At 42.3% G+C, this 25578-nt stretch overlaps 5 protein-coding genes and 1 non-coding gene across 13 annotated transcripts; 2 read left to right on the forward strand and 4 right to left on the reverse strand.

The window, feature by feature from the left end:
* Positions 1-103: 103 nt before the first annotated feature.
* Positions 104-25495, reverse strand: PAPLA1 (Phosphatidic Acid Phospholipase A1). 4 transcript variants are annotated; one of them, NM_001298812.1, is made up of 8 exons: positions 25076-25495; positions 2737-6635; positions 2562-2676; positions 2012-2488; positions 1531-1949; positions 699-1471; positions 435-630; positions 104-369 (listed from the first exon to the last, which is right to left on the reverse strand). In NM_001298812.1, exons 1-7 carry the CDS (start codon positions 25287-25289, stop codon positions 480-482), a joined length of 6048 nt encoding a protein of 2015 aa, NP_001285741.1. In that variant the 5' UTR covers positions 25290-25495; the 3' UTR covers positions 104-369; positions 435-479. The 4 variants fall into 4 exon arrangements, with proteins under 4 accessions (NP_001285741.1, NP_609185.1, NP_001188714.1 ...); NM_135341.1 differs by having other exon boundaries at positions 104-630; positions 699-1474; positions 25076-25432; NM_001201785.1 differs by lacking the exon at positions 25076-25495 and adding an exon at positions 22378-22607 and having other exon boundaries at positions 104-630; positions 699-1474.
* On the reverse strand, positions 7397-7519 carry mir-4984 (mir-4984 stem loop). The gene has a single exon (NR_047920.1). It is a non-coding gene; the product is annotated as a mir-4984 precursor RNA (primary transcript).
* On the reverse strand, positions 9258-9904 carry CG42762 (uncharacterized protein). The gene is made up of 2 exons (NM_001201787.2): positions 9846-9904; positions 9258-9791 (listed from the first exon to the last, which is right to left on the reverse strand). The coding sequence occupies exons 1-2, from the start codon at positions 9882-9884 to the stop codon at positions 9345-9347; spliced, it is 486 nt and encodes a 161-aa protein (NP_001188716.1). The 5' UTR covers positions 9885-9904; the 3' UTR covers positions 9258-9344.
* CG42763 (uncharacterized protein) lies at positions 10248-10964 on the reverse strand. The gene is made up of 2 exons (NM_001201788.3): positions 10895-10964; positions 10248-10837 (listed from the first exon to the last, which is right to left on the reverse strand). The coding sequence occupies exons 1-2, from the start codon at positions 10943-10945 to the stop codon at positions 10313-10315; spliced, it is 576 nt and encodes a 191-aa protein (NP_001188717.1). The 5' UTR covers positions 10946-10964; the 3' UTR covers positions 10248-10312.
* On the forward strand, positions 11615-24643 carry CG43394 (uncharacterized protein). Of its 5 annotated transcripts, none has more exons than NM_001273296.2 (9): positions 11615-11830; positions 18444-19599; positions 19692-19909; positions 20016-20168; positions 20839-20968; positions 22919-23113; positions 23394-23805; positions 23874-24036; positions 24101-24643. In NM_001273296.2, exons 2-9 carry the CDS (start codon positions 18492-18494, stop codon positions 24566-24568), a joined length of 2847 nt encoding a protein of 948 aa, NP_001260225.1. In that variant the 5' UTR covers positions 11615-11830; positions 18444-18491; the 3' UTR covers positions 24569-24643. The 5 variants fall into 5 exon arrangements, with proteins under 5 accessions (NP_001260225.1, NP_001285742.1, NP_001245938.1 ...); NM_001259009.2 differs by lacking the exon at positions 11615-11830 and adding an exon at positions 14805-15330; NM_001298813.1 differs by lacking the exons at positions 22919-23113; positions 23394-23805; positions 23874-24036; positions 24101-24643 and having other exon boundaries at positions 20839-21460.
* CG31606 (uncharacterized protein) lies at positions 13468-14213 on the forward strand. The gene is made up of 2 exons (NM_164791.4): positions 13468-13525; positions 13582-14213. The coding sequence occupies exons 1-2, from the start codon at positions 13487-13489 to the stop codon at positions 14134-14136; spliced, it is 594 nt and encodes a 197-aa protein (NP_723348.1). The 5' UTR covers positions 13468-13486; the 3' UTR covers positions 14137-14213.
* Positions 25496-25578: the final 83 nt, after the last annotated feature.

Consider the following 25578-nt stretch of genomic DNA (forward strand, 5'->3'; position numbering starts at 1 on the left):
TTTTCCAGGCCTTAGACCGCAACAAAAAATACCGCAACGGAGCAGTTATCGACTATTCGATAAGCTGAAACAGTAATTCGATTTATGAAAACCCGCCAAACTTGAAAACAATGGTAGTTATTTATTTTAAAATTTGTTAGACATACACTTCGTTTAACATAAATGTTACAAAGTTAGTTGTTACACAGGCGATATTACAAAAATAACAAATAGGTCTCATGGGTGCCAATCCGATCAATACATAGGTAATTTTGTAAAGCTCAAGAACTTGCTACGGTTTTGTCACTCAAACGATAAAGACTTCTTATTTTGATAATACCTTTTACCATGTTGGAGTTGCACATATGGAAAATTCTTTGCATGATTCGGCTAACAAATAACATATCTAAATAAATTGGTACTAAATTTATATATAGTTATGGTGTATACGGTACGTGGGATCGTTGGATCCAACAGAGCTCTCGTGTGGTTTTGTGGACTCACATCGGCAACAGCGAGTGGCTAACACTGCTCTCATGCGAAACGGGTCGCTCGATGGTCATTGAGGACTGCGGCACCTGGCTGTCTGTGCTGATTCCCAGGCTGGCATAAATCTCCTTCATCACGAAAAGGATCGTATCTTCGGAGCCCCTGCGTTTGAGAAGTCATAATTGGTAAGTAAATCTATATTTAAGGAGTAACTCAAGGTGATAACTTACCAGTAGCACACATGGCTGCTCAGGGCGAAAATATATTCGTTGATGAATTCTAGTGGAGCTTCCTGAAGCACGTAGTCCACACGTTTTGAGTCGTTCAGCTTACCCAGTGGGAAATCAAGTTCTATAAACTCAGGGTCAGAAGCCGTCGTCGAATTGGAATCGGTGCGATTTCGTAGTTTGCAAGATGAACTGGCAACTGAACTCTCGTCCTGATCCTCGGTTTGCTTTTGAAAAGCTTGCGATGAAGTCTGGCTTGTCTCCTTCTCCAGCGACTCCTCCGCTTCCTTCTTAACCTTCGTTACCGTGGTCAAAAAGTTTACGCTGTCCAGCGTGGTCTTGAATGTGTCCATAAATCGCTGCTTGATGTCCGCACCCACACGTGTCATCGTCTCCTTCAGCTCCAGGTGCATTCGTTTTCGTCCCTTGTGATGGGGAATTAACACCGGTCGAATGCCGTTCATGTCCGGATTGACAAGCGCCTCGATCCGATAGGCTACCGGATCGAAGGGATGGAATATGTTGTAGAAACCCGGACACGTGGGCAGGTGAAAGTCGAGACCAAGCTTATCAATCCCCCTGATGGTTACAAACATTCCGATGGGTGAGCCCAGAGCAAAGAATTTTTTGGGGTGGAATATCAGCTGTGTATATGTAATCACGGGCTGTCCCGTGCCCTCCGGACCCATCGCATAGCTGACTTGTTTCGGCAAAGGATCGCTGGTTGGAAGCTGTACCTTTTGACTCGATTGCTTTTGGGGAAGTTGGTCGGGATTCTCCTTAATAGATAAAATGCTTTTAAAATGGTTTTATTAATCGCTAAAGTTTTACTCACTTTATTCTCTTCCTCGCTTTCCTTGAGCGGTTCCTGATGGCACAATAAATCGAATAGGATTAGGGAGCCGAGACTGTGACCTGCCAGCGAAACTCCCCCATTGAATTCAGGGTGCCGCATTCGGTACTTCAGGTAGACATCGTTAAGCGCATCTGCCACCGTGTTCATGATCTTTTGACAGTATTTCGGACTGGTGTAGAACAGCACGTCGAGCAGCGTGTCATTGGTGAAGTTTCGCAAGCGAGGAATAGACTCCAAAGTGATGGATTTCAGCTTTTCGTCGATGCCTAACTCCTCGGAGTGCAGGTGTCCGTGCCACGAGATGGGCAAAACTTCAACGCGACCCACCAGGCCCATATCTGTTGAGTTTTTGTAGTGCGACTGAACTAGTTGCTGGGCAATAACCCGGAAGTCATCCACTAAAAATGATTACAAATTGGTTATTTGCCAGAAAACTAAGAGACTCATGTATATAACTCACCCACTTCCTCCACGGAACGCATTTTCAAATCGCAGGCTGAGCCAATGCCATGGACCATGAAAAGCAGGTGATCGACTCGCTGCGATTCGCCTTGCTCGATGGTGAAATCATCCAGATCCCTCTTGACAACTCTCGGACGCATGGAACCCTGTGTGCTGGCTCCCCAAGTGTCTGCATTCTGTTGCGGCAGGAAGTGAACGATGACTGTAGGTCCGTGGAAGACCACCTGTTCGCCATTGGCCAGCATAATCTTCTGATGCCATTCACCAGTCTCCGCAGATCGCTTGTATTCCGCTTCAAGTAGTGCAGCCGTATCCTCGGTGTATGGAACATACTTGGAGTCAACTCCCTTGTAGAACCAGGAGCAGCGTCGCACTTCGATGGCCTTTCCCTCCCAGTAAACGGGAGTCTTGGTACGTTCCTTGATGTTTACATCGTAGCGGCCACCCTCAACGGGAATAATCAATGTGGAATCGTCTGGAATTGAGATTAAGTCGTAAGATGATTTTGTTTGAAAAGTTTCAGTAGCTAAATAAAAGAAAGTGCTTACCAAGATTTAGGCTGGTTTCTAACAAGGCCGAATCATAGTGGCTGAATGGTGTCCAGATGAACTTTGTGTCCACGCTGCGCTTGTAGAACCAATGGGCCACCACTGGTGAGTAAGGCTAAACGAAAAATTGTTAATTAGTATGATAAAAACAATATTCAGCTACTGTTTAACGTACTATAGCCACGGGAGGCGTCGCCACCTGGCCCTTTTCGCTGCTGGCACTTGCCATTCTAAGCTCTCTGAGGATATCCTCGGGCAATTCGCCCAGATGCTGTTGGAGTAGATCGTCGCCCGATTGGCGATCGGTTTGTGTTGGTGCTGGAGCAAGGGTCGAGAATTCCGAACAGGCAGACGAAGGTGGCTCGACAAGATTTGAAACGGGCGTCTGTGAGCGCTCTTGCAGCTGCTTAACAGCCACTCCGCTGTGGACAATGTCGTATTTGAGTTCACCTGGTACAGCGGGTTGATCCTGCAACGGTGGATTGTTGAAGAAGTTCTGAATGCGCTGATCCTCGTTTGCTTGCTGGATTTGCGACTGGGTTTGAGGAACCTGATCGAAGAAATTGACGGGATCGCAGTTTATAGCTGGAGCAACAAGTGCATTAGTTGTCTCGTTTGCGAATGTTTGTGCCGCAGATGCACTAGGACCACCAAAATAGCCGTCGAAAGAGTTGACACTTGAATTTTGATTTGAGTTTTCGACTAAACTTGAAGCTTGCTGAGTCTGGTTTAACAAATCGAATCCTATAGCAGATGTGGCTATATTGGACACACTATTCTGTGGCGGTGACTCAAGTGCCAATGGTGGCGGTGCGATTCCCTGCTGCACTGGCAAATCAGGAAACACGCTGCCGGGTGCTGGGCTTCCGAAGAAATTGAAGTCGGTGGTTGTTGCTGTTTCTGGTGCTGTGCTGAAGAAGCTTTGCAGTGGCGAGGGAGCAAGTGGTGGCTGGCTAAGAACTTCCGACTCGCTTTTCGGCGCAAAGAATCCAATTGGAGGTGGAACCAATTCGGGTTTTGTTTCCTGAACCAAAGGTGTAGCCTTAGTTTGTGCAAATGGACTAAAAACTGTTTGGGTTTCGGTGTTTCCCTGAAATAGATTGGTTGCGGTGTCGTCTGATGATCCCTGGAAACCAGGAGGTGCGTCAACCAGCTCAGCCGATGTAGTTGGAACTATATCTGGTATGGATGGTGTTGTTGTTGGTATGTTGTTGGCAAACAACGTAGAAGTCGTATCCGGAGCCGGTGTTAGTATTGTTGTATTTGCAGATGTTGGTGGCGGAGCAAATAACGAAGAAGTAGAATCCACTTGAGAGGGGGAAAATAACGATGAAACCGACGGAGGACCAGGAACAGGAACAAAAAGTGGAGCACTTGAAGCCACTGGTGGCGCAGCAAAAATCGAGCTGGCAGTGGTGGAACCAGTTGGTGGTGGTGGATATAGTGGTATGTCCTGACTTAGTCCCGGCAAACCTGGCACTGGAACGAATAATGGAATCTCTTGTTCCACCGGCGCAGATGGTTCTGGGTAGACTATATCTTCTTGATCTACCTTACTTGCGGGCGGAACACTCGATTCCGAGCTACTTGCTGGGGTTTCTTCCAAAACGGGTTCGATTACGGGTGGACCAGTGTGTGTATCTTCTCTAAGTTCGGTTGATAGATTAGATTCTTGTGGTGGTGCTGATAAGAATTCTTCTTGAATCTCGGATCGCTTGGAATCCTCTGCTGGTGCTATGAACTCTTGCTGAAGCTGTGGTGTAAAAATATTCGTTTGCGGCGGCGCAAAGAATGGAATTCCTTGGTTCGATATTGGCTCCTGTACAAGATTTTCTCTTTCCGAGGAAACACTTGCTACTTGATTCTCCGGTTGGGTTCCTGTTGGCAAGGGCGTATCAAAGAATTGACTTGCAGAGAGTGTTGGAGCAGGTCCTTGCACTAGACCTTCCAAAGTTGTCGATGCTGTAGCTTCGTTTTCCTGTTGGCTCAAACCAGTTGTTACTTCTGCTCCTGTTGGTTGAGGATTGAAGAAAGGAATAGGCGTTGAGGATATTGTTGGTGCAGCGAAGAGGGGTACACTTGCAAAGCCAGATGTTGGAGGAGGATTGGCTATAGATGCTGTTAGCGGAGGAGCAACACTTGTGCTTGATGTCCCTGGTGGAGGGGCAATAGGTGCTGATTGCGGAACAGCAACAGTTGGAGCCGCTACTTGTCCTGGTGGATTCTGCACTGGCGGCGTAAAGAAAGGAACTCCTTGGCTGGATTGACCCTCTAGATGGCCTACTGAATTGAAAGATCCTGGTGCCGGTGCTCCGAATGGATTAAAAATTGCTGGAGTTACAGATGTGGGGGGCAGAGGAGCGGCGAATCCCGAAGATGTTGCGGTTTCCTGGGGCGTCAATGGACTCTTGTAAAGACGAGTTCCCTTCTGGAGACGATATGAAGCTTGCCCAGCGGCTGGTGGCGGTGCAGCTGCTCCTGGCAAGGGATTCGGATTTGAAGCAGTTTGGACACCAGGCTGTGCCGGTGCTGGAGGAAATAATCCTATAGGTGGAACACCTGATGATGTAATCGGTATAGTTGGAACAGGTTCGGCTAACGGGACATTAGGACGAACTTCTCCTGGATTAAAGAATCCTGCAGATTGTGTTGCTGGTGACGCTTGTGTTCCAAATGGCGCAACAACAGGTGCAACTTCACCTGTGGTAAAGAATCCTCCAAGTGTCGATGTTGGAGGAGGATTGCCTGGTGGAACTGTTAAAGGTATTGTTGGAACAGCTTGTGTGTCAACAAATGGAACTGCAGGTGAAGTTCCTTGGGCGATTGTCGTTGGTGCTGGAACAAAGAGTTCTCCTACTGCAGATGCGGTCGGCGGATTGTTTGGTGGCAATGCAGATTGGTTTACAGTTGCTGACTGAAAAGGCTGCGGTGCAAGAGGTGGAACTGTTCCTGGAGTAAAAACTGAAGGCGTAACACTTGGGGCAGCAGATGTGAAGAAGGCTCCGACAGCTGGTGGAGCAGCTGTTTGTGCTACTGGCAATGGAGCAGCCGGCGCGAAGAAGTTTCCGACCGAAGGGGGGCCTACTACCCCTGTTGAGGGTAATGATGGAGGTGCTCCCGGTACGAAATAATTTCCTCCCGGCGGAAAGGTTGAATTCGGTCCACCAAATAAGTTGGTCGATGGAGCTGGTGCTGATGCTGTTGTAATGTCTAGGTAGCCTCCTGCTTGCTGGACGTTAGTGTGTTCTGGTTCACTGCTTCGCCCAGTGGCTGATTGAACAATTCCTGTGATATTTTGAAGCACTCCTGTGGGCACGAGACTGGTCAAAGAGAAGAGTCCTCCACCAGATTTGCGTTCCTCTGCGGGAATTGCAGCTGGCTGCGCTGATATGTCAAAGGGAGCAGGGTTTGCTGCGTACGTTAGCTGTGGTGGATATGGTGGCGTCTGGAATGATGGAGCCGCTTGGGGAGCCTGAGGAACCTGTGGCTGTTGTGCAGGTTGTCCGGACTGCTCGGATAATCCAGGAATGGGAGCGTATAGCTTCTTCCTGGCGGTGAATCTGTATGTGTTTGGATTTCCCGATGTAGGCGGTGGTGCAGGGACTCCTACATTCGGTGGCGGAACCTCAGTAGGTGCGTAGAACTTGGGTGGTTCGGGGGCGACCACTTCGTTTGCGGCCGCTGGCGGTGCTGCATAAAAGGGAGCTGGCACTGGAGCTACTGGCTGAACGTAGCTGGCCTGCTGAATGTAAGAGGGCTGTATGTCTAGTTTGGGCTCCTCCGAGGTCTCCCTGCTGCCGGCGTAGATCCGCTTCGAGAAGGTGGAAAACACATTGGATGCCACCGCAGGCAGGGCAGTAAAGGAGGAGGCCGCCTGGCTCAGCAACGAATCGTTTCCAGCTTCCGTTGGTGGTTCCAACAGAGGATTGGCGTTTTGATCGCCTGCTCCTAGATATGGACTCGATCCACCTGCGCCAACGGAATCCTCGCTGCTGGTATTCAAGTTAATCTCGTCGAGCGCCTCGCTATCGTCAATGCTCGATGGCTGACCAACGGTGACCAATGATTTCGGTTCTGAAATGTAGACAAAATAAAAACCCATTGGTCAGAATGATGCCTAATTGTTTATAGTTGGAGATCATAGGAAGTTATTACTTAAAAGTGGCCAATTCCCCACAAATAAGAAACGTATGCTCGTCAAGAAGTTATGGGTTGTGATGAATGCTAATTAATATCGGCAGAATTGAAAACGGAACCGCCATAAACGGGTTTGCAAATTCGCACTTGGAATCGAAGGTGGAACTGGACTTGAAGATGTAGATTGAGTTGTCGAACTAAACAAGCGATAGCCGCAATCAAACATGCAACAGCATTATTAATTATTAGTGATAAAAAAGATGTTTTTGAATGTTTACCACAAATGTCCTTTCATTAAATCAGTGTTAGTTTAAAAAAAACCAGTGCTATTTAAGAAACTACTGGAGAAGGTAAGCCGTGGCTTATAAATTGTAATTGCACCGACTGATTGCTCTCAAATGGTTTCCGCCTTTAATTTGGCTAGATATAGTTTTAATGGTTCAACCGTTTGATTAACCCATAATAAACGGCAACAGCCATGTGGGGAACTGGCAAACAAACAGGTCAGTTAACGATTTTTTTTTAGCGAACTTAATCCACACTCTAAATCCGAATCGGGTTTTTTTTCTGCGCTGCATAGGGGGGTGTCATAAAAAGCCAAATCTTGACATTAGCCGCAGTATAAATGCCATGGCATTTGTAGAAGAAGCGCCGCGAAGTTCCCGATGAATGTGAAATGTGAAATGAAAGCACTTGGCCGCAAAACATGGCGAACGTGTCATTTGGCCAGCGAATACGTCAAAGAATTCACCTCGATCTTGAAACGTGATTGGATCCGAGGCGTATTCGCTGGCCAAAAGGTTTTCACACCTCGAGCGAAGTTGAGACTATTTTAAGAACTGCATTGTTCACATGCTCAAAAGCGAGTTTGGAATTCTTGTCGCAGCTGCATAACCAGATTCCAAAGCCAGGCCAATGATTTAGAATTATGATTATGGCAAATTATGGGATTCTAAATGCGATCTTTGGATCAAACGGGCTTGCTTCTAAGCTAGTCTACCTGGTCTGAAGTCCACGTACAGATGCGCGTCCGTAATGGTCAGGTTTCATATGCATATCAGTGTGAGTACTTTTTATTCACTACGATAGTTTGCAATCCAGTCTATTAATCACATTCATGGATAAGTTATTAAGGCATAAAATTGCTGCCCATAAATATGCTAATATTGTAATTGATAATAATATTTCGATGGAAATATGGTAAGAGTTTAATTTAATTTATTATTATTTCTTCATTTCGCTTTTATGTAATATTTAAACTAACACATAAATAAATATAAAAATACAGTCTCTTCGAGAGCTAAGTAATTTGATTGATAGCAAATAATTAATGTATACTTGTGGCTTCAATTACTGGTTGGAAAAATATGATTTATATTGCCATTTTTCCAATAAATGTCAAGTAAAACCGCTTAAATCACGCGCAAAACTATTTTTTGCCATATATTTTCGCCACTTTGAGGCACTTGACATTGTCGACTTTGTGTTGTCACTTTTAGGGTCGTCATTTGTAACGGCTAGGCAAAGATTAGCTATAGCAACTGGCCGAGGTGGGGCTCGGAAAATATTGAATAACGACGAAAAATTTCCAGTTTAAGTTTTTCAGTTTTGAGCTTGAGGTGGTTTTTGTTTTAATATTTACAAATGCCCGCAATGACAATGACGCATTACGACAAATGTGTTAAAATAAATAAAGATGCTCGCGTTCGTCTAACCGCAAAAGTTTGAAAAAAGTAGAACAGCATAATTCCATACAAATTGTGACCCTACACAAAAGAGAAACACGCACACATCAAAATGTGGAAGAATTTTATACCTTACTTAGGAGCATGACATCATAACCAGATTTCGGTCACTTTCGGCCACTCGAAAGAAGCAGCATCTGAAAGATCTTCAGCTTCAGCTCCAGCTCCGTCTTGCTGTCCCAAGTGCTGCCTGCACATAATGGCACTCAAATAAAACAATTAAGGCCCACATGAGCACGTCAAGCACGATGAAATCATTTGCAGGATACCCGAGCGAGCATATAATATGTATTCGGGCCACAACAATGCCACTAAGCAAGAGCTGCCCCAAAAAAAAAAAAGATTGCCATCAATTTGGGAATTTAAACGCTGGCCAAAAGGCTCGTGCAGGTCGCATGCCAAAAACGCGATCAGAAAAAACAACCGAGAAAACAAAGGATGGCAAAAATGTTTGGCATTGAACCCCCGGGCCAAATAAATAAGCAAAAAGAAAACACACACACATAGGAAAAAAAGAGACCGAAATTAAATCAAAATAAATCTCAAAATGATGCTGAAGAAGCTCCTCGAGACGTCGGCCAGTCTGCGGCTGCCAGCGGCTAAATGGTATAAATAAACCGGGCACGACTTTCAATACTCTATCCCAAAAAGTTTTACACCAAATATGCGAAACGTCTTGTAGCTCGGTAATATTGCTAAAGAAAAATTACAGAATTCTTATGTCAATGGAGCTAAAGTCGGTTGGATCCGTTTCATTATCTCTGATTTCTATAAATACTCTAAGAAAATGTAATTTCTAGTAAACAAAGAAATTATTTATTGTTTTGCATAAGAAAGAAAGCACTATCAGCACATTTATTAATTGTTATAAAGAAAATCATTGCTCTGTTTTATAAAACCTTCAAGTTTCTTGGCCAAAAAGTAATTTCCTACTTTTGTCAATTGTTTTGCTCAATCTCTCATCAATTTTTTCCGACACTTTAATTAGTTTTTTGCTCAGCTGCGTAAGTTTGTCGACAGTTTTCTTGAATAAATGTATCATGTTCTTTCCAAAATAGGTATTTGTGCGTGTAGGTTCATTTTTGGAATGCATTTCCTGGTAGCCAATGAATTCAACAACGTACTGCATTTGTTCCTTTGGGGAATTAACCCTATTGGCGCGATCCAGACAGCTTTGAAGAAATTCGACTTGGGATTTGCACTTTTCCAAATTCGATGCCCGTTTGATGGCATCTTCCAGAGATCTCCTAACATTATCAAATATATTTGACCACAAATCGTCGGTATCAACATGTTCCAAAAGTTCGCAATCATTTCCCTGTTCCATGGGAAATCCACTGGAGAGACTCTAGGACGGCACACGGAATAAGCCTAATGGTTACTTCTACTACCAAATTCTTACCAATAAATTGAGTGATAGAATTATTACAGAGAAACGCATATTACGCTTGCTTTAAAAAGACTGATTGTTCAAGGAAAAAACGGAGCTCCTTTTATATTGCTTTAAAGGAATTTGTTCTTCAAAAAGTATACTTAACTACCTGCTGATTTTTCTGAGCAATAGGCTCAACTGTCGACAAATTTACGTTACCCTTTAGTGGAAGTGTGTTATGGAGGTTCAAAGAACAGACAAACTCAGGTAGCACCAAACGAGATATGGGGACTCCCATATTTTCAAAGGAATTCAAATACCCAAAACGACTTTATGGTTATCATTTTGATGTCAATAACCCACTGCCTAGATCCCTTGCTATACTATGCATTACAATCGTAACGACATTCAACACAAAATACCATTTGTAGTCAAAATTACATGTCAATTTATTCTCTTGGATTTATTTTAGACAGCATTATAAAATGGGTTTTTCGTCAATTGGGCAGAGTACACTTTGCCGAAGGAAACCGTGTTAAATACTTCAATATCGGAATAGAGAAACCAGATAATGTATTTATGATCGTATTGACATTCGTATCAATATGTGCCACCAAATTATGATATTCGATTTGATCTTTCACATGTTGACTCAATTCGCGTATATCGTTTTTCATGTTTTTAATGTTACTTGAATATATATAACTGTAGGGTTCCTCATCAGTACACGGACCACCTTCATATTCCTGTGAGGATGCGTTAAGATATTCAATTATTTGTGCCCAAGGACTGGATGCATTTAATTCATTTCCACGATTTTTTAGATTTTGTAGGGTAGCAACATATTGGTTACAGGAACGGTATGATCCTTTATAATTGATTTTGGTCTCCAAAATGGAATTGGCTAAACTTTTACTCTTTTCCCACCAAGCATTCTCATCGTCTGGAAATCGCGCAACGTTCCTGATAAATTCGCATGCATTTTCCGCATTTGGCTCCAGGGGATAACTATTCGCTGGTAACTGCGGTCAATGGAAACTTTAATATTTTCTTTTCGAATTTAATCCTGAGTATCGTACCAGTACAGCCAGCGAAACAATGACGAGTTGGAAGTATATTTCCTTAATCATTTTATAGAACTGCACTTCTCCGACGCAAACACGCTGATTTATAGAATTCCGTTGCGATTGTCGCAGTATGGCTGACTTCTATAAAATAGCTCAGATAATCTCGACGACCAGCAAAAACAAAGAACCGTTTATATATAGTTCGATCTGATTTTTTTTATTTCTACAGTAGAAAATAAGCACCTGAATATACACCAAACATTCAGTAAAATCGTTATACCCGTTTCACGGAAAGTGCATTATTTCAGGACGGACTAACGAAAGACTTAGGCAACAAACTCAGGTAGCCGCAAGTTCAGGTGAAAAAGGTGATATGATATGGGACTCGCATATTTTCAAAAGGTATTTTCGGGGTTTTTTCCCCCGAGCACATGAGTAAACCCTTCGTAGTAGCGGTATGCTAATTGTGTCAGCCACCCATTGCCACACCCACTGACCCGTGACGCATATGCCACAATCTCGCTTCCTCCGGAATAACCCGATAGCGGATTCCTATGACTCTATATATCTTATCAATGGGGTGTGCCAATCCGTTTCAACGCTTAGCTACATACATCCATTTGCAGCCAATTGTTCAATATTTAAACAATTTATGAGGCACAAAAGCATACAAAATATACGTGTGCGACAAGTACAAAAAGGTCAGTAATTAGAGGAGTTTGTTTTAGTCGATCGACAGTCGTGCTGTGTTCCACAGATGCCTCAGTGAATCGAGTGAATATTGTGAAAGTGAAATAACACCGAAAGGATTAAGGATATTAGTGTATTCGATAAGGCTGTGGCATCAACCACTGTGTTAGCTAATTATTAACACAAAGCTGACACCGCCTTGCACCAGTTCTTCTCGTTCTTCTCGAGGGGCTCGTTTGGCTGCCACTGCGAAAACAAGTTGGTAATTTTTGATTAACACTCTTGGGACATGCGTACGTGTTTATATATTCATCATAAAATTAAACCAGCCTCGGCATCCATATGGGAGCCACAAACAAAATCACAGGCCGAGCGAGAGGCTAGCAAGCGGCAAATGGAACGATAATCAAAAAAATCGACACAAAACGATTGCCAAATATTTAATTTGTTTTATTGAAAGGGTTTTTCTTTTGCGTTCGTTGCCGCAAAGTTGTTAATTGAAGCAATGCCCGAAAGCAGGAGCAACTGCCGAAGAAGGCGAGCAACAAAAATTGATTGCATAATTATTAACGAAAGCACGACAACAGCGTAATATTCGCAAAGTGAAAATTGCGTGAGCTGCATAAATTCTGGATGCAATAAATTTGCTTTCAAAATGTGCGAAGATATCTCCGTGCCATCGACTCTTTTATACCCTTGCTGCGATTATCGAGATCTTTAGCTAATGAAAATATAGTAAGCTCATATGGTATATGGTATATTTATTTATTAAATGAAACTCTTACCTAATGAGAGCTTTGACCACATACCCATGTCTCCTCGCTGGAACCACACAATTAGTACTTAATATTTCAACGAAGTGTTGCTATTCAAATCGCAATACAAAGTGGTTCAATGGTTGCTGCCAAAGACTTTAGTATTGGGCGGTTTTCGAGATAGGCACGTAGGTCAAGATGGGCACGATTTCGCATGGAAAATAAGTCATGTCAAGCTCAAGATGCTCAACAATTTGTCATACAAGCTAAAAAGGCAGCCGAATCATTGTGCCTAAACGTCGTGGTTGTGTTTACATATTTTTTCCTAAACAATCTAAGGTTCTGCTGGAATAACAATAAAATGTGTTTTTACAACAGAGCCATTCTTGTTTGTGTCACACACATTATTCATAGCCAAAAGAATGGAATAACATCACTTTATTCAACATTCTCGGGTCTTACAGGTACTGTTTAAGTGACAAGCCCACACTAAACTAATTTCTATGGAATTTCTATGGCTCAGGTAAAGAAAGCCGGCTAAACCCTTTGTTAATACCTTAAGAAATTGAGGAAACCTCAACGTTTCCGCATACAATATTTAAATGAACAAATATACGTATTCGATGGCCCACTATATATGTACGCGCTTGTATTTATTATGATTTTATTGATGCTATCAGCGACTGCCAGTCGGAGTTGTCATATTAAATTCATTTCACGCTCCATTTTAATGCGCCGGCCAGTCGGGCAGTCGAACTTCCTACACAAGTTCAGCGTCGGTCTGTTTTGGATGAATTTTGACGACCACCAAGCCGATTACATATTCACATTGCATGCCACCAATGCGGTTATTATTTGCCATAATGATTGCAAAGCAAAAAAAAAAAAAGGTCAACATGCAAAGAACTCTGCCAGAAAGTTGCAAAGTTTTATTACTCTGAACTTGAAAAAGTGTTATTCGCTTTGTTTCTGCTTTGATTGGTTCGAGGGCATTGTGATTCCTAGAGTAAGATCATTCCAGCGACTCATTAAGCACAGATTGGTGAATAGTATTTAATAGATAAGGAGTATAAATATAATTAAAAAGCTGATAAGAAAACTACTATAAAACCAGGAGAGTGCATTAAAAGAAATGCAGTCATTTGCTAAGATTTGCAAAATGTCATTTCCTCGGATCATTTTTTTCCTTGTGTTGCTGGTGAGTTTGGCCAAGAGAAAATTCTCTTTTAGAATGTAATCCTTGTTGCTTCCCAGGCATTTGCCAGGAGTGATCCTGTTGAAAGGAATACGGAAGCCATTTGCCAGTTTTTCCAACACGTTCGAGCGTTTCAAGCAGACTGGTGGGAGGACTCAGTTATCCTGATGAAGAGAATGTTGGAGGAAATGGTCAATGCCCTAGAGCCCTATATCGAATATGCAGAGTACAGGAAAACCATGCAGGACTATCTCGAGCATGGAAAGACCATAGTTACGTCCAGTCGTTTGGAAGATAAGATGGCATTTGTTCAAGGATTCAATGAACACGGTGACCAGCCAACTCTAGTCGGATCACCCTCCAAGAGGCAGGCGCTCACCAGACCTCTAAACCATTTCCAATCGAATATGATTTCCAAAGTGTTCACTGAGTTCCATAAAAAACTGATCAAAGCTGCTGACGACTTGGAGCGAGTAGTGCGATTCCCGGATAACTCTGCTAGGGGGGAACTTTTTGGGCTTCTCGAGCAATATCGGGCCAGTGGTATTGGAAGTATGACTGAAGAGATAGCTTCTCGAATCCTGGCGCTAAAGGATAATTACCAGTGTGCCTAGACGAGTAATCAAGGCAATATCTTTGGTACTAAATATTTGCTCAATAATAAATTGCTTATGTTTGGCAGTTCATTTTTAATTAACATGCGTATTTGTTGCTGATTAATTAAGCAAAATCTTGTAATTGTAAACTTGTATTATAGAATCTTTGCTTATTTGAATGACAACTTATTCAAGCCACTAATTGTGACATATTACAACGATAAGATCTAAACATTTCAGCTGCGGTATCAGCATGTTGAGTGTTGAGAATGATATAGCGCAGTGATTGCATAACAGGTTGATGATACCATGGGAACAGAATTGCCATCCGAGCGAAGATATTTCCATGGCGCTGCCACCAAACATTCGTGTCATGAACATATCCAATTGTGGCATCAGCTCAGCTGCTCCAGCACGTTGCCTCGGTTTATCAGTGGCACGCTCTTCTAGATTCCAACCTCTGTGGCCATACAGCCAGCTATAGCAGCGGGTATACGTACACCCATACCCCTATCTATATACCTGCTGCTTCGGCCGAGTAAAGAGAGCCAAGCCAAGCCAAGCCAACCAAGCCAACCAAACCGAGCCGAGCTGAGCTGATCTGATCGGATCGGTTTGGAGTGGAGTGGATTGGAGTGAATATGAGCAACGAACTGCTCCGCTGGTCGCAGCTTGTGTTTCTGCTTTCAGTTTCATTTGAGACGTTGACGCGATCGCCAGCAAAAAGCAAAGGCAGCTGCCAAAATCGCAGTGAGCTATAAGCTACAACTACAAGTCGCGCATGAGAAATATATTTAAACGGGTTAATCCAATACACGGCCGCAAATCGAACGCTCTTAATTTTGTAGATTTTTTGTTTCGGTCGCTTGCAATTTGCTGAGCGTGAAATATTGCAGCAAGTGAATATTTCTGAAATATCAGTGCGCTCGTGTTTATTGTTGTTGTCGTGATTTGCATAATCTGCAAGTTAATAAACAATGCAAAGAAGTGGGCAAAACTCATAAATAAAGTGTACCGCTTAAGGTGTAATTAAAATTCATTGAGATTTTTTCGTGCGCACAGCAAGGAGAAAACAAGTTTGTTGCCTAAGTTATTTGTTTTGAATTTCGAAAATTCACAAAACATTTAATAATAAATATTAAAAAAAAAAACAAAAACAAGCTAGAAAGCAAAATTGAGTGCAGACCACGTCGACAAGAAGTTTCACAAAAGGCAAGTGAATGAAAAGCAGGTTTAATAAAAACATTTTAAGCAAATTGAAGTACATAGGAAATACCTAAATGCAAAGTAGCGAAATAAAAAGCAAGTCAAGTCGGAGCACATGAAGTTAAGCACAGAAAAAAATGCAAAACAATTCAAAAAAATATTTCCGAATCATAGTTTACACTTCGCCCACGCCGCCGTTTAGTTCTACAAACAGAATGCCATTAGTTTTGTTATTTCTAGGCCCAACAGAACCCTTCAAAGCTCTGAAAATCAACAAATCAATTGGCTTTTCAATGTCAGGAAAGTAAACAATATAAATGCGCGTGGGTTCGTTGAAGGGTTTGATCCCCCCGATGCTCTCCCCCCTCCGATCCACAACCACAAGTATATTCATCACTGATGATCGCCGAGCAAAGCTGCCACAATTAGAGTGCATTTTTAAGTCGATTCAGCTGACACGAAGGGGTTGGTCGAAGGGAAAGAAGAGTGGGAAGGGGGAACTAGGAACGCAATTTGAATTTATAATTTTCGCAATTATTTTTCATTAATTTGTTGGAGCCATAAAAACGGCAGAATAACGTTCGAGTGATATAAAAATCATGGCGAAAATAAATGCTTACGCGTCTGTTAATCACATCTCGGCGACTGACTCCACGTAATTGCAAAAGCAAAAATACAACAATGAAAAGAAATATGTAAATAAATAAAAACCGACAACGTGCTCGCCTCTCTAATTTGTTTATAGAACCATTTGGTTGCCGCTGTGTGTTTTTTATGAGCCGCACCGCAGCAAATCAGCTGATGACGGCTGTTGTGCCTGATTGATGAACTGCCTCAGCGGGTTTCGGTTTTTCGGTCTTTATTCGAACACTTTTCCCTGATCATAAAATAGAGTGGCTATAGATCACGAAGAATATCATTGAAATGTTGTTTTTTTTTATGTATGGGGGCCCTTCTAATCGCTTTTGGTTTGTAATCATCTTTACGTTAAAAGCATTTGGTTTCTCTAGGAATTTGTAAATTAAGTAATTGATTAAGTACTTCCTAGTAAGATTTATCTTATCAACATGCTAAAATGTTGTTTTTTAATCAAAAGGTTATTTGCCGAAATGTAAATTAAGAATATTATTTACATAAACAGACACAACGTTGTTCTTTCTAGAACTTTATATCCCCAAAACACAACTTTCTTTCCTCAAAAACTTTCAACTTCTTGGAACTGAGGAGTTCCCCTAAACCTCAAAGGGCAATCTATCAAAGAATTACGTGACCTGCTGAGGCTGAGAATCTGAAATGAATAGAAGCCAACCAGCATTTGGCCAAAGATGTCTTATGAATGGGAATTGTGCAATGGATTATAACATTTTAAAACGATAATAAACAAGTATGAAGACGACAGACGAACGTGTCTTTCACACATTTATCTTGACAAGTTTAAACAAAAAAGAAAAAGAAAACGCGCTCGGGGAGACCCCAAGAGAGGCCTAAGCTCTGGCTATTAAATTGCATGTTCCATGATCCCCCGCTGACCCCCAATTCGATGACCTTGCAACGCACGAAAATGTACAAATCGATTTGGAGTTGATTCGGGCGGCCAGCCAAACAAGAAAAACGAACGCAGAATATTTTAACTTAATTTATTTCCATTTTACGCATCAATGCGATACTTTTGGATTTCAACTTGAATGTATATTTCATTTCGTTTCATTTTGTTTTATTTATTTGTATTTTCGTTTCAATTTTTTTTTTTTTTTTGCGGCTTTGCATATTGTTAATTAATGGCAACTGCTCGTTTCTGAGTTTTTACACTGCAAATCACGGGGCGAGAGCCAAGAAATCAATCACTCAAATTGATTTGTGGGTAATTTGTTATTCAAACAAGTCGCAGAAGAAACGGCTGCAAAAATGCAACAAAAAGTATAAACAACAAATGGCGAGTGCAAAGGAAAATAGCGTATCATAAAAACGTTTTGCATGTTGTCTTAACCAATGTGTTAATTGCATTTGCTTAATTAAATATTATAAATTGATCAAATTGAAGCCACAAAGTTAGCGTGTTCCTCCGGCTTTAATCAAGTTTAAACATTTATTTATTTATTTTTTTTTTTGATTCACAAATGGATTCACATGTGTGAGTTTACACAACCACGAGAAGTCGTTTGTTTCTTTTTTATGGCAAATTTGTTTTATTGTCAACGTCGTCTTCGCTTTCTGTGTTTCTATTTTCCTCACCTGCAGCAGGTTTAACAAAACCTTGACCATATCTCTGTATATATATGTATGTTTTTAATACCCTACCCGGTTTTTTTCCGACGAGCTACTTGGGCTTTTAGTTTAATTTGGCCAAACTTTTCATCACACGCTACTGTTTTACCAGCCCTTAAGTGATTTGAATAAGTTCGTGCATCAAGGCCTATTTTTACTTTATTGCATGCTCATGAACATGACTTTGGCAAAGTATTTTTGGCTCCATAAAATCTTTTTTATGTTTATTTAAGCCAAGTTACATTGGATAACTTTATTTGCTTTTATGGCTAGGATCAAAAGTTAAGCTATCAATTACGCTTATGCGAACTAGTAAAACGTCATGTTTAATCAAGGTTAGCAGCAGATTAAATTAAAATCGGATTTAGTACAATTATAGAATATTAGTATTAGTATTTCCTGATGGTTCTAGCTTTGAGATCGCAGCATTCAAATTAAACTTTCAAATTAAAAAAAACAACAAATTCCCCAGAATTTCGTAGTTAAATGGAAATTTCCTCAAATCTCTGCACCGCCAATTTGCTATAAATGTTCGATTTGTCAGCCATAATTATTTAAAATGATTTTAATAACAAACCAAATGATTATCACAATGAGCAGTCATAACATTTCACTTTTTCACATTGCGAAAGTGTTGAAAAGAAGACAAATAGTCGAAAAAAAAACGGACAAAATCTATAGAAAAACTAAAAATAACGGTTCAGCAAAAGTGAACTCGAAATAATAATAAATAATTGCGTCAATTTAGTAAGCGAAAGAAGTCAGTCAATCAATCAATCAATCAATCATTGAACTCCGAAAAGCTTTCCAAAATCGTATTTTGACATTTTTCTTTGCTCCATCATTTTTTGCAGACTTTTATGCTGACAACTGAGGATAGCTAAGATCATATATCAATCGAAATGATTTTGAGAACGCACCTCTGGCTGGGAGTGCTCCTGGCGGCGTTGCTACTAAATACCGTAGTTTCTGGAGAGGATGAAGACTATGGCGGCGAAATGATTGGCTCTAGCCTCGGAGGCAACGATGAGATCTACGATCCTGCTCAACTGGAGGCCGAGGTAGAAAAAGAGATGGAGCAGCATCGCAATAGCTTGGAGGAGGACCAAACCGAAAGTTCTCAAGTCATGGAGCTGGAAGTGAGCACCATGAGGCCCATGGAGAGCAGAATGAACACCATGGCTCCGTATTCCGGGGAAAACTCATCCGCCGAAATGATAGACGATGCTTCCACCCAAAAACGTGTATCAAAGGTGGACAAACCCGCGCGAGATTATTATTACGAAGATGCGCCCGAGGATGAGATGGTTGCCAGCACAACAGCAAAAGTGGCTACCACCATGATACCGGAATATGTGCGTCAGGCCAAGGCAGAAAGATTCCCCCAGCGAGATCAGGAGCATACTTCAACTGACTACATCGAGGAGGATGCCACCAAGTCGGTGGATGAGGAGCCTCCAGCTGATCAGTTCTACCGAGTTGAGCAACACGAACCCATTCCCCAGGCTCAAGTCCAACAGCTGCCCAGTCGGGACAAACCCAAACCGTTTGAGTACTCCTCTGAGGATGATTACTACGATGAGCATGCAGAAGCTAAGACGACCACAACAAGCACTTCCACCACACAGGCACCTTTGCCCATACTAAGGGCTCGTTTCGGTGGATTTCCCTGGGCCACCACCCAGGCACCCAGTCCTCCTACCACCAGTTCAACAAGCTCAACGACAACTACATCGACGACGACGACAACGACCACCACATCAACCACAACAACTCCCAGTCCTAGAAAACAGCCCAAGCACATCCAAGTGACCGGTGGCTTAAAGCCGGAATTGTTGCCCGCGGATCAGCTGCGCAACTACATCAAGGATGTGTACATTCGCATGCCTCTGGCTGTGATTGTGGATCCTTCTTCCGCATCCTTGGAGCAGGCAAAGCGTCTCTATATCGATGCTTTGCAGGACAAGAACATCGATATCAAAATAGTTTTGGTAACACTTAATGCAGCCGGTAAGTTAACTTGTCATTCTTTCAAACATTCTTTCTTGCGTAAATATGAGTTTCGATAAGAAAAAACTGAAACGAATTTCCCTTCCATTTAGGTGCTCCTTCTGCCTTCAGCTTCAACAACACCCGGGAGTTCATCGCTGGCTTGAATAGCACCAAGGAGCACGAGGGCGGCAACTCGTTTGTGGGCGTTTTGCATGCCGCCGAGCTGGTTCCCTACGACAGTGCTGTTTTCATCTCGACCGCAGTCATCCCACCACACACGGAACTGGTCCAAGATGCGGCCATTACTCTTCTAAAGAAGAGGATCAGGGTAAGTTAATCAACAAGAAGCTCTAATCAAGCTCTATAAAAGAAGCTCTAAACAAACACGATGAACGATCTAAATGCTCATTGTAATCTGTCGCATTTTCTTGTAGTTATTCCTTTTGTGGTACGGAGAGCGATCGGGCAGCGAAAACGAAACGGAGGACGCAGTGGGCGGCATTCTGGGTGAGGTGGCCATCCGATCCGGTGGCGAGATCATCCACATTGTGAGCACCGAGCACGGACAGCATATAGCTGGCAATACGGTGAGATATGAGCGCGATGATAGCAACGAGCAAACCCGACCAGCAATTGGGGTAATTAAAGTGTGCGGGCCAGAGACAGATTTGGCGGGGAAGGCCTAAGTGTTGAGAAACTGAAAGTGGCAACCAGATCCAGCCGACTGTTGCCCAAGCAGCCAACTGAGACGGAGCCACTTGGATTACCTCTCCAGTGGCCAGGCGGCAGCGACAGCGCCAGCACAACGACAGGTGGTGCTCAAGACCCCGCGACTTGTTGTCGATGATGGTGCATCTTTTGTGGCTGTGCGGCCACTGCAAAACTAGGTTATGGAAAGAAAAGTGAAGGGCAAATCTGTTGGTAGAAAGGAAGCCTAGACAATAATGCCGAAACTAACCCACACAGCGAAAATGGCAATTTGAGTATTTTGTACTCAAATTCTGCGGAATGCGGAATAAGAAATTAGCATAATTTCAATTTCCTGTGCTTAAAGTTTTGGGAAACCCAGAAGCAAGGGTACTTTTTTATAGTGTTTTTCTATTAACTAAACTGCCTTTTAATAGGATTATCAACTGGGTTTTAATTGAGAATGGGCCTTCAAGCATGGTGTATTTAATTCAAACTTAAATAATCGGATATAATCCATCGAGTCGGATTAATTTGGCCAACACATTTGACATTTATTGTTCTTTTCAGCTCACCCTAGTAGCGGACGCGTATCAAGGTAGTCAAGAGCTGGATCTGCCAGTTGACACGACGTTGTCCAGTCTTCATGTGCGAATCGATGCGAATATGAGACGGGCCACGATGGAGACGCCGAATGGTGGTTAGTGATTCTCGTAAAGCGAGTTACCAAGCACCGACTCCGTTTGCTCTATCGCACTTACTAACGCAGGGTTGTATTTTAGTGTTTAGCGACTTAAATGTGTAGGAGTCTGTGTGCCAAACCTACGTAGATTCTAAGTCTAATCCTTTTGATAATGGCACAAGCTTCCAATAACTTCCCAGATGTATTGACAACTGTACTACTGTGTAATTTATGTCCTTAGCTCGTAAGATCATTGACTAACACCCGACCAATCGCTGCTCTCTAATCCCAAGTCAGCTATGCTGATCCTTGTATATAGCCGATGTCCCAACGCTTTCCTTAACCAAAACGCTAGTATAATAATAATGCTCAACAAAACCACACTTGACACTAAACTGTAGTACAAAGGAAATTTTCTATATACATATATGTTTACTGTTTTACAGTTATAAAGTAATAAATGTTTTAGCTTTTTAAGGGTACACAAATAAAACGAAAACGATAAAAATCAAACCTTTTTAACACTAAGCCACACAAATGATAACGATTTTAAATGGTGACTGTTAATGGTCATAAGCTAATTAGCCAAGCAGCTATCTTACAAACATTAAAATGCAACTTAGCCATTTAAAATCGAATATTTTGCGTGTGCAGCTAAATTATGTTTTTCGAACTTCACCTTAACTTTGTATCAGCACTTTGTGTTCTAGTCCTTTCTGTGTTTCGTCCTTTAAGGTGAGTATGTTTAATATATATCTATTTTGATTTAATTATGGAGCACTTTCAACTGTCCGGCACAAAATGTTATTGTTAACTAACTTAAAACGTAGAATGGTTGGAAGAATGGATCAATTATAACGAGCGTTCCCCCAGATTAATCATACGCCACGTCGAACGAGTGGACAAAGTCCAAGTTTGTATTGTATAGCTAATAAAATGAAGATTGCACGGGTCAGACAGAAAATAATTATGACTCAAAAACGGCGGAACATAACATTTGTAGTCAAAACAGCGACTTATCGCACAAAACTGAAAATACTCGGTGAAAGTATTGCAATCTTTTTATAACTTATGGAACCGCCGATTATAAACAAAGTTATCACCCGGAAGTTACCAACACAAAAACGTACTTCACATGTAAACCCTGAACAAAAAAATCAATTTTTTGGGGATGTTTTTTTTTTGCACTGCCTGCCTCAACTCCCAATGAATTGTGACCTTTTCAAAAGAGTACTTTAAAACTCAAACAAAAATAACCCTTTTGCACAGTATTTATCGTAAATTTATAAACATTAACATACTTTGAGGTATGTGAAAGATGTCAACATTTTTGAATATTCGAGGTAGCTTTTTTTTCCTCTAATGGTTAAATATCTTTCTCAGCTTTTGTGAATGTGGTATTTTCTTAAAATAACATACATACATACGTTTTTTAACAACAAAATTAGGCAAATCACATCACTGTCAAGGGCAAATTTAGAATGCGACCAGTTTTTGGTGATGTATTGCACTGGCTGGCTATGTCGTCAGCACTGATCTAGACTGGCAATTAATATCCGTCTTTGTCACCACTTTAGCGGCCAAAAATCGTAGGTTATTTGCTAATTTTACAAGGAAAAACAATTGTTTTTTTCGCGGATTTTTGTAGACGTGTTTTTCTTTCACAACAACTACGGCGCAGCTGCGGGGTTAGGGTTGCCAAGGTCCCGCAAATGGCTAAAGATTACCGCAAAATGTCTTTATTTAATGTTTGTCCATTAATTATAATTATTTTGGCTATAAAAAACAAGTTTGATGGCTTACAGATTGAATGTTTATTGCACAACTATGATGTTTTAATTAAAAGTGGTACGCAATGCTATGGTCTGGCAACGCCGCGCAAACACCTGTAACAGCTGTCCGCGTTGCGTTGTGAATGGTCAACAGCTGTTAGACTTTTGTTTATTTTTGTGCTTTTCTAATTTTTAGAGATCAATTTGAAGAAACTAGCGAAATTCGGCGGAGTTAATGTCACGGAAACGTTAAATAACCAAGAACTTGATGCCTACGTACCGCTAAACAAGCTGCGACGCGCGTCGATTTTCAAACTGAAGTTACAGCCCGAGCTGCACGACAAGTACAATGTGTTTGTTCGCGCCGAAAGAAAAGCGGATGTGTTTCTGGGTGAGTTATAGTAACAAAATAACAAACAACCTGGCGGTATTGATTGCCACACAGTACTGAGTCCCCGTTAGCTAATTAAATGCTCTGAGACTGGGTTTCGGACTGATAAGGGCCCGTGATCTGTTTCGTTTGCCCCAATGAATACGAATCTCTACTGATAACCGCGCTTCAACCTTGGATGGAATCGTCAGCGTTGACGCCATCATCGATACATTTCCATAGGGCAAGAAAAACACGTGTGCGCAATTGATTTAGAAATTGTTTTCTATTTCCCTCACAGGCGACATCATCAAACGCATCGACAGCTACTACAAAACCGGACAAACAAAGGCCAAATCAGCCAAACTTCAGTTTCCCGACAAGGAAAAGGACACGGAAAAGCTAGAGGAAGATGTGGACTCCCCGAAGAACGAAATCGAAACCTTTTCGGAGCAGGAAATCCAAAGTTCTCCTAATCTGAATCAAACGCTTTTAGCTCCCAGCACTGGGCAGTCGAGAAGCACCCTAAATGCCATGCTTCTCCAGCGATGTGGCACAAAAATTGAGTTGGGCATTGAATCGAAACTGCTGGTGATGGCTGGTCAAACAGCTACGCTACTCTTTGAGGTCACCAACATGAAAACGGAAACGGTTTACTCCACCATTCAAGTCACCGACGAGCGGCGCTTCTTGGTTCAACTGAATCCTACCAGGTTGGAGCGCTTAAGAGCGAAGTCTTTGGTTTACACATTATATATCTTACGTACTTCTGCCTTTGTAGATTAAGCCTGCGCGCCCAGGAGACGGCTACAGTGCGTCTGACTGTTCTGGTGCCCACTGGCACAGCTCAGGGCACCACAGACCGGATTACCTTCACCAATTACGGTCGCGAAACATCTACTCTGGCGGTAAATCTTAAAGTGGTGACTAGCATAGATGCTCAGGTATGTGAACAGCCGATAACCTGATTATGAAAGCATAATTGAAATGTTTAAATATAATTTCCAGGACTCAACTGGACCTACACTATCCTGGGAGTTTGGCAGCCGCTGTGATTACCTGACGCCCGAATCCCAGAATTGTGGTGAACGTTTTTGGACTGTGGATGTGACCGCTCAGGACTGGCAGTCAGGCATGATGCGTTTGCAGGCCTCGCCGCCAGAGGGTCTTTTCTACAGAAACTATTATACTGCTGGTAGCACAGAGCCCCTGAAGGCAACCTACATGGCCTCTTGCTGCGAACCAAAGGTATCACTCATCGCTTTCGATGCGGCCGGGAACCAGAGAAGCCTCACCATCGATGTCAGAGATGTGTATTTGAACGAGGCCGCCATTGCAGCCATTTGCCTTGGAGTCATTCTCCTGATCCTGCTTATTGCAGCCCTCATATGGAGCATTGTGTGGTGTTGCAGACGGAGGAAGACAACGCTGGAGCTGCCCACATATAGATCCCACTCCACTAGGAGCATGGAGTAGATTGTTGTTATGTTATTGTGCCAAGTTAGAACCTATGTGGTCTCGAAGTCTAATAAAATGCCATAGAAGTACCAGATATACAATATGGCACCGTTTTACTAAATGTATGCAAATATTTAGGATACAATTGTTTGTCCCTGCATAAACTACTGAAACGAAGTGCAACTTAAAAAAAGTAGTATAAACAATGTCGGTGATTTCAAACGATTAAATGGACTTAACTAATGTCTTATTTAGGAAAACTATTATAATATATCTATATATTTGTTCAGCTAGTAGTAGGTATACATATTTGTTTAAGCCAAAATAAGTGCTGACCTGACCCATTCCTCTATACACTGAAAGTAGTTTATATTAACTTGATCCGTGATAAAGTCAACCCCAGTTTATGAAGAGGGTAAGAAGGTCAAGTGCCTTGCCAGGCTTATCAGCTTATCATTATAGCAGCCGAGCAACAGGTGACCCCCACTCCGCGTTAGATTCACGAACGTACGGTGACCCACTTACCGCGATTCAAGATGCCAGCGATGAGGACGGGCGCCGCTGGAGGCGTGGCATGGACCACGGGCGGGGCGGCTGGCAGGAGCTGCGGCTTGTTGGGGAAGTCGTCGAAACTCAGGCCGGTCACGGAGGCGCTCAGAAGCGGATTTTTAACGACACGCGTCTGGTTTGCGTTGTTGTTTACGCGAGCGGACACGTCACCTTTCGATCTTTCCGACATATTAGCGGCCGATCTGGAGCTTTAAATTGGGCTAACTCGATATGAAGATGTGTGCCAAGTGCACAGTTGCCTTAGGAATTATTTTTATACACAGGATATTGACACCCACGACGGATTAAAAGCGTTAAACCCGAGAAAACTTCCAGGCAGGCAATATTCTGCTTCTTTCCGCGCATTGGCCATTCGCCATGGAAAGCTTTTACCAGGGCTGCAGCGGATCCAGAAATGGATAGGCAAAAGCTGGTAATCAAAATATGCTTATAACATATATATTCCTAGCTAGTTTTAA

The sequence above is a fragment of the Drosophila melanogaster genome, chromosome 2L (assembly GCF_000001215.4).
Source record: "Drosophila melanogaster chromosome 2L".
Classification (NCBI taxonomy): Eukaryota; Metazoa; Arthropoda; class Insecta; order Diptera; family Drosophilidae; genus Drosophila; species Drosophila melanogaster.